Source organism: Impatiens glandulifera, chromosome 1 (assembly GCF_907164915.1).
Source record: "Impatiens glandulifera chromosome 1, dImpGla2.1, whole genome shotgun sequence".
NCBI lineage: Eukaryota > Viridiplantae > Streptophyta > Magnoliopsida > Ericales > Balsaminaceae > Impatiens > Impatiens glandulifera.
Genome location: NC_061862.1, coordinates 22,358,306 through 22,366,009, shown reverse-complemented (window position 1 = coordinate 22,366,009; position 7,704 = coordinate 22,358,306). Strand labels below are relative to the sequence as shown.

The 7,704-nt window shown below is 36.2% G+C and overlaps 2 protein-coding genes across 2 annotated transcripts; one reads left to right on the top strand and one right to left on the bottom strand.

Moving 5' to 3' along the window:
• The first annotated feature begins 1,059 nt into the window (after positions 1 to 1,059).
• On the top strand, positions 1,060 to 6,261 carry LOC124920724 (WD repeat-containing protein 20-like). Its single transcript, XM_047461277.1, has 11 exons — positions 1,060 to 1,485; positions 1,575 to 1,889; positions 1,975 to 2,083; positions 2,171 to 2,264; positions 3,674 to 3,761; positions 3,856 to 3,939; positions 4,801 to 4,897; positions 4,969 to 5,056; positions 5,148 to 5,253; positions 5,341 to 5,436; positions 5,524 to 6,261. Exons 1-11 carry the CDS (start codon positions 1,312 to 1,314, stop codon positions 5,917 to 5,919), a joined length of 1,647 nt encoding a protein of 548 aa, XP_047317233.1. The 5' UTR covers positions 1,060 to 1,311; the 3' UTR covers positions 5,920 to 6,261.
• Positions 6,262 to 6,279: 18 nt separating this feature from the next.
• LOC124920725 lies at positions 6,280 to 7,424 on the bottom strand. Its single transcript, XM_047461278.1, has 4 exons — positions 6,877 to 7,424; positions 6,707 to 6,791; positions 6,585 to 6,626; positions 6,280 to 6,501 (listed from the first exon to the last, which is right to left on the bottom strand). The coding sequence occupies exons 1-4, from the start codon at positions 7,396 to 7,398 to the stop codon at positions 6,437 to 6,439; spliced, it is 714 nt and encodes a 237-aa protein (XP_047317234.1). The 5' UTR covers positions 7,399 to 7,424; the 3' UTR covers positions 6,280 to 6,436.
• Positions 7,425 to 7,704: the final 280 nt, after the last annotated feature.

The following is a 7,704-nucleotide window of genomic DNA, read 5'->3' as shown; positions in this document are numbered from 1 at the left end:
CTAGAAGTGTTAGATTGTTGTTGAACTTTATCACAAAAGAAAGATATAGAGGATGTAGCATGTAACATAGGTGTTTCATCGAAAGTAACATCTCGACTAATTATTACCTTTCTAGTTTCTGAACACCATAGTTTGTACCCCTTTACACCAGATTTATAATCGATAAAATACACTTCATAGATCGAACTTCCAATTTTCTTTGATCAATATGAACATACATCGAACAACCAAAACAAATCAGAATAACTAAAAGGAATACCATACCATACTTTTTTCGGAGTTTGTTTATTAATTACAGTTAATGGAGAACGGTTGACGAGAAAGCATGCTAAAGTTGCAGCTTCAGCCCAAAATAAGGAGACCATTGACCATCTCTTTAGGGACTGCCATTTGCTTCATTGTTTTGGGGTAAATTCTCCATATCAATGAGTCTTATTAGCTTTCCAAAGAATGGACTGATATCAAGGAAATAACAATCATCAAAACAAAGGATAATGACATTAGTTCAAATGTCTTCAAGTATTTTTTTTTTTGCAAACATTGTTGATCATATTTGGATAGAGAGGAACGCAAGAACATTTTCAAAAGTTCAAAATGATGTGAAGTTTGTTTAGAATGAAATTATCTTTGATGGAAACTCACTCATTTGAACGTGGAGGCGAATTCTCATTTGTGAAAAAATTGGTTGATTTGTCAAAGATTGAGCATTTGCATATGAGAAAATCTTCCTTACTTCTGATTTCAAGGCGCTCTAAACTTCGTTGTTTGTATCATTTACTTTTATTCTCATTCGGTTTGTTTTTTACTTTCATCTTGTTAGTTCATTCATTTTTGATAAATACTTATTCGATCTGAATCATAAACTCTTGCAATTCTTTACATTTTCGGATCTTTTATATAATGGCATTATATTGTTTTCTTAATAAAAAAAACTATTATTAATGTGAAGAATTCTTAAATGGGTAATTGATGGGAATAGGAAAACCTTGAATTGAAATCAAACGGGCCCTTATAGTTCCCTCCCCGTCCCGTGCCGTGGGCGCATCTGACCTTGAAGGCTCAATCGGCTTTCAGAAACGTGACCTGTTGTAACTCGTAGGCGAAAAAGTCTATTCACTACGATCTTCTCAAGTTCTCCATCCAAGTTCATCAGAGATTCCTTTTACAAAGAGAAACTGTTCTAGATAAATAGATACATACATACATAGATACATAGATAGATACAGACAGGTTTGAGAACAAGGGCGAGCTGAACTGCCATGACCCCATGCTCTGATATTAATTGGCGTCTTCGTGTTCGTCCCAGTCCAAATGATCAACAACAACGTCAACGGTTCAATGTCTACGCCGTCTTCCGCCTCGAATGTTCAATCGCAGGGTCTTAAAACATACTTCAAGGCACCCGAGGGCCGCTACAAGCTCCATTCAGAGAAGACTCATCCATCCGGCCTCCTTCCTTACGCCCATGGCAAATCCGTCACTCAGGTTCACTCATCTCCTGTAACCTTTGATTTCTTTTCTCATTTCTTGCTATTTCCAATCGCATTTCTTCACAACTTCTCATGGTTTCTTAGATAACCCTAGCGGAGCTTAAGGAGAAGCAAGCGCAACTGCCGCATCTTTCAAGCACGAGCTACAGCGCGAGCAGTGGAGTCAGGTATGTTGCATCTAAGTTTCTTGGAAGTAGCAATGGAAGCCGAGGGAATAGCGGTTTGGCCGGAGGAGGGAGTGCAACGAGTAAAGTTAATGGAGGAGCGAGTAGGAGTGTGTCTCTAGCATCTAATGGTTCTCATTCCGTGATAAATCCGAGTTTTGATGGTAAAGGAACCTTTCTGATATTCAACGTAGGGGATACATTGTATACCAGTGACCTTAGTTCACAGGATAAAGTAAGTTGATGCTGCTTTCATTATTTTTGTTGAAGTTTATAGGTTGTTTCATTTGATGATGGATAGGAATGGTGTTTCAATTTAGGACCCTATAAAGGCGATTCATTTTAGTAGCTCGAATCCTATTTGTCATGCTTTTGATTCGGAAGCTAAGGATGGTCATGATTTGCTGATTGGATTGAGCTCCGGAGATGGTAAGCTTGTGTGCCTTGTAGTGGTAGAATTAGGGTTCTAATGGAAATAATTGTTATATGACTTTGTATGGTTATTGCTGTGTTTAGTCTATTCTGTCACTTTGAGGCAGCAATTACAGGATGTTGGAAAGAAGCTTGTGGCAGCCCAGCACTATAATAAAGATGGTTCAACCACTGTCAGGCAAGACAGTAAATGCTTTCAATTTCCTCTATATTTGCTAACTGCGCCTTGATTAAGCATAGTTACATCCACTTCTATACTTATATATGTCAAGTGTCACCTTATTTGTATAACCTGTCAAATTATCCATTTCTATCCTGTGAACAGTAAGATTTATCCGTCCTCCCCTGACCATGTTATTTTGATCCTAATGTTTTTCTTTTCCTGATGGATGATTCATTTAGATTTTGCTTTAGGGGATGCTTGAATGGATTTGTCTTTCATTAGTATCTTCATCTGGTGATTAAGAATTCTTCTAGTTTTATCTCTATTTAGAATTAACATCTCTTTCTCGGGTATATCATATACCATTTTCATCATATCAAGTTTACCAGCCATTCCCATTGAAAGATGTTCTTGAGTATGCAAGATATATCTATGTTATGTGTATTTGGTTAGGATTATCACATGGATTTATGTTACATGGTGATTTTTCTCAGCCACACATACTGATAGATGGAGGGAATTGGGTGGTAAGAGCGTAGGTATATATGGTTAAATCAGAGTGAAAATGGAGGTAGGATAGGTAAAGGATGGAATTGAAGATGTGAACTTGTTTGCTCTATAACTCCTCCCAAAGATCATCATTCGTAAGCTTGCTCTATTATAATCAGCTGACTCTTTTCTTCTCTTAAAGACCCTGGACTTTCATATCAATGACATGTGATAATCTTCCAAGAACTACTTTCCTCATAATAGCAAAACCTAACCATTCATTAATTTGGATGACTATCTATCTTCCATATTGCTTTTATCACCATCTTTAGTCAGATGCTTCTGGAGTTTCCAGAATGATTAGTTGACTTCCACACATTTTAGATAGTACATCCACTTATAATTGTCTTATTTGCAAGTAATTAGTTTATCATGACAAATATGTAGCAATGCATCATGAATGCAGAGGGCTTGTTGCTAGTATATCTTTTCACAGATATTAACTGTCTTAGATTCAAATTTATCAAGAAATAGTGTTCTAGATATTTAACAACAAAAATGACTGAATCTACTCAAGGTAAATCCTTGAAAGTTGCATTTTTGTTCTTAATAGCTTTCATCAACATGGTTTGTCGCCCTTTTGGGCTGCAGTTCTTTGAGCTTTTACTGATTTGCTTCTTGAACATGTTCTTTGAATGCTTTATCATGTGCTAAAATCAGTATAAAACTGAGTAGATGCTTGTCTTAAGCATACTGTTGATGAAACTACTAGACGAGTCCTTGAGAGCTTTGCTGTGTTTGATTGTAATTCCATTGCCTTCCACATAAAATCTTTTTCACATTTCAAATTGGTTAGAGACTGGCTAATGCTTATGCAATTGTGAGTATCCTGAATCTGTGAGGCTGAATAAGCAACCATTGTTGTCTTCTTACAGTCGATGTACTAGTGTCGCATGGATACCTGGACGTGATGGTGCCTTTGTTGTTGCTCATGCTGATGGAAACTTGTACGTATACGAAAAGGCAAGCCTCAGAATTTTTTTCATTTAGGAATTTCTAGGCTCTATTCATTTTTTTTCAACTCCATATATTTCCTATTATTCTCTACTTTTGATAGGGCAAGGATGTTACTGGTGATTCTGTATTCCCTGTAATCAAAGATCAGAACCAGTTTTCTGTTGCACATGCAAAATCCAGTAAGGTAATTTCCATATCTTATTTTATATATTTTGTGAATAAAAAGTCCTTGCAAACAAACTGTATTAAAAAATGAAAGATTTATGGAACCTTTCAACAAGAGATGAGCTTCTTATTTGATGGTCTTGGTCACTACTAGTTGGTTGCATTCTCTGGGAGAACATATTAAGCTTCTGTATAGGATGTACAACTTTACTTGAACATGATATGTTCTATAGGCTGTACATTTGTATCATTGATTTCTAAGGAAACCTGAAGATTATTAAGGGGACAATTACAGCTCTAACAGTACCCGGAAATGCATTTCAGTGAGGCCACGAGGCCCATGACCATCTCAATTTAATGTTTCTGAAGTAGAAAAACGTAAGGAGGTCCAAGTCTCACATCATCCATATTGGGGTCATTTTTTAAAATGTTCAAGTTTGTATTAATAGAACTTTCGCAAAGACAACCTCTAATATTACAACCAATATTTAAATGAAGCTTTGAACGCATTGAATTGGTACACATAAATTATGTTATCATCAGTTGTACTCGTTCAGTACTCTTATGAATGTTATATTTCAGAAATTCTAATTGCAGTAGAACTATTAGTCTTAATGCTGTTGTTTGTAAATCTGCCATGATAGATATTTGATTCCCAAACTATGCAACACAATAATCATATTTTCTTAAACTGGTGTCTAAAATGTGGTCAACGGGATACATTTGAACCAAGATGGCATATCACTTGCCACCTTTTTTATTTTGTAGTGTCACAGAACTGTCTAATCTTTTATCTATTCATTGTTTTCAATTTCTTATTCCAAAGAAATGATTAAGTTTCAGGCTTTTGCTTAACATATGTATTGTTGGTTGTTGGCAGAGTAATCCTATTGCACGATGGCACATTTGTCGAGCTTCCATCAATGCTATTGCCTTCTCCGCTGATGGAAAATATTTGGCAACTGTTGGGAGAGATGGTATATATGTTTCAAACATTTTGAATAGCTGCAAATTGTTGATAGGTTCTGATGGTGATTTGTTAATCTAGGTTACTTGCGAGTTTTTGACTACCACAATGAACTCCTGTTTTGTGGTGGAAAAAGCTATTATGGTGCCCTTCTATGTTGCGCCTGGAGGTAAGAGTTAATAACTTTTTCTCTGCAGAACCTATAATTCCATTCCTCATTTATAGAAGATTTCTGAACATTTATATATAATTCATTCTAGTGCTGATGGAAAATATATCTTGACCGGCGGTGAAGACGATCTAGTTCAAGTTTGGAGTATCGAAGATAGGAAAATAGTTGCATGGGGAGAAGGGCACAACTCATGGGTATGCTTTAATAATGAGGGGGAATGGGATATACATTTTTTGAATAGCTTAGTCACAGAACAGATTTGTACATTTTTTGTCCTACAGGTGAGTGGAGTGTATTTTGATTCATACCAGTTAGCTCCAACTCCAGAAGACGACATGGAAACGAACGTGGTTTACCGTTTTGGTTCAGTTGGTCAGGTGTGTTTTTACTGTTTATGTTTAGCATATATTAATTGTGAATCAAAATTGTTGAATGGTCTGTTTATTTTAAATACACTTGAGCAGGACGCCCAATTACTTCTATGGGATCTCGCGATGGAGGAGATTGTAGTTCCAGTTCGAAGATGCGTGCCAGGTGGGTCCCCCACATTCAGCGTTGGGAGCCAATCGTCTCACTGGGACAACACAGTGCCAGCTGGCTCCCTCATGTCAGCTCCAAGAATGAGAGACGTTCCTAAACTGTCCCCCATAGTGGCTCACCGCGTCCATTCCGAACCCTTGTCAGGGTTGGTTTTTACTCAAGAATCTGTCATCACTTCATGCAGAGAAGGCAATATCAAAGTCTGGTTAAGACCGGGTCATCACCACCACGAAGTCCAAGCAAGCAATACGGAAACAGTTTTAAAGGAGAAGAGTACTACGCCACCATTACCACCCGTAAAAGCTTTTAGTCACAAATGAGTACAGACTGAACCTAATTTGGGTTATTACTATTAAGTTATCAAAAATCCCCAAACAACTTGAGAAGGATTAAGAGAGGCAGAGTTGTACAAAGTTGACGACGACTGTATACAAGGATGATGGAGTTTGTTCTTCCTATAATCATCCCCTATTACAGACAGAAAGACAAGCCTTGTTCCTTCATTGAGTTTGTGTCTCACAATCAATAAACAATAAACCCATCTTATAATAGCCTTCTTTCTTTATTTGGTTTGTAAACTAATTGGCATTTTCAAAATTTCCTAACAATGTATGTTTGTGGGATGGATTTATTCAATTATAAATTCTTTTCCTTTTAGCTTATTTACATAGAACAACATTTCAAAAGACAACATCTCTTCATATATTTAGCTCAGAATTAAGTTGTTACAACATGTAATAAACTGAAGAAGATCCCACAACTAGAACTGTAATAATCAGAGTCATATTTATAAGTTAAAAAATGACCAAATCTAGAACACTACTACTTCCATTTTGCTCAAGGATTGTCTGTTGGTGTTTCTGTAAGTGCATTCTCAGCTTTCACCTTCTCAGGAACAAAATCTAGATTCAACAATAAAAATGGTGAATCAGTAAAGAAAGACAGTGAGTTTACGATGAGAAAGAAAAGATATGCATCATTTTACCTGAAAGAAAATCAAACCTCCTCTTCTTACAAACAACAGAGGCTGAAATTGGATATGGAAGAATCTGTAAGTAAATTATTTGAAAATGTGTAAAGTAAAATACAAGGAAGAAGATAAATTACATAAGTGCTTGTATTCAACATGTTTCTTCTTCTCAAGGGAAGAAAAAGCATAACCCTCTTTGGTAAATAGTTTAAGAAACTTCTCCTGCAGAAAGGATGAACAAAGATCAAACCCTAATAATAATAGTGAAAAGAATGCCCTAGAATAAATAATTAGGGTTACTACTTACGGAAGCTTTATTGATGAGGAAGACGGCCTCCTGAGTAATACGAATGTCTGGATCATCCGCTTTAATCATACGGCTTACACGATGCATCGGAAAAGAATACATAGCAGCAGTTTCGTTAATCTTCTTCTTCTTCTTTGTATCGTTTCCTTCTTTCGTGGAGATCAGATTCTGGATTTTGAGGCTTTCAACTTCCTCATCTTCCTCTCCATTGCCTTGATGAACATCATCGTCTTCAGTGTCGGACGCCACCTCTCTGTTTTCATATCCTTGTAGGTTTTGCTTTTCAGATTGGGATTCCGATGCCGAATCTGGAATGATAACAACGTCGTCATCGCGTTCTTGTTTATCGACAATGACATTAACAATCTTCTTCTTATTTCTAGAATCATCTTTCTGAATCCTTTTAGTCGGCTTAGTTACCTTCCCATTCTCTTGATGATTACCTGCTCCTCCTCCATTCTTGTTCTTCTTCTTCGTTCTTGATTTCGCTTTTGTTATCTCTGCTATATGTTTGCCCGCCATTGCAACTCAGATTGACAACTCTGCGCTTCTGTAGAATGCGTTTTTGTATGAGAAATTAATAAGTTTTGTATTATAAACAACAGCCCATTATAAAGAGTTATTAGTCCATTGGGAAAGAAGTATATCTGGCCCAATTCTTGTAAACAAAAAGTAAAACAATATTTTTTTTTATTAATTTTTAATTTATATAATCTTTCAAGAAATAGCACAATTTTATTTTATTTTATTTTTGCAGTTAGATTTAGCTAATTCAATTTTAGAAGCATATTATTTTTCTAACTAAACTGATGTAAATCAAATATAACC

What these genes read in the sequence shown, in the direction of transcription:
- LOC124920724 (XM_047461277.1), top strand. Translation starts at nt 1,312, where the DNA reads ATGATCAACAACAACGTCAACGGTTCAATGTCTACGCCGTCTTCCGCC. An exon ending in ATGGCAAATCCGTCACTCAG is followed by an intron (nt 1,486 to 1,574) that starts GTTCACTCATCT and finishes ATGGTTTCTTAG; the next exon opens with ATAACCCTAGCGGAGCTTAA. An exon ending in GGCAACTGTTGGGAGAGATG is followed by an intron (nt 4,898 to 4,968) that starts GTATATATGTTT and finishes TTGTTAATCTAG; the next exon opens with GTTACTTGCGAGTTTTTGAC.
- LOC124920725 (XM_047461278.1), bottom strand. Translation starts at nt 7,398, where the DNA reads ATGGCGGGCAAACATATAGCAGAGATAACAAAAGCGAAATCAAGAACG. An exon ending in TCCTCATCAATAAAGCTTCC is followed by an intron (nt 6,792 to 6,876) that starts GTAAGTAGTAAC and finishes TCCTTTCTGCAG; the next exon opens with GAGAAGTTTCTTAAACTATT. An exon ending in GAGGTTTGATTTTCTTTCAG is followed by an intron (nt 6,502 to 6,584) that starts GTAAAATGATGC and finishes TGTTGAATCTAG; the next exon opens with ATTTTGTTCCTGAGAAGGTG.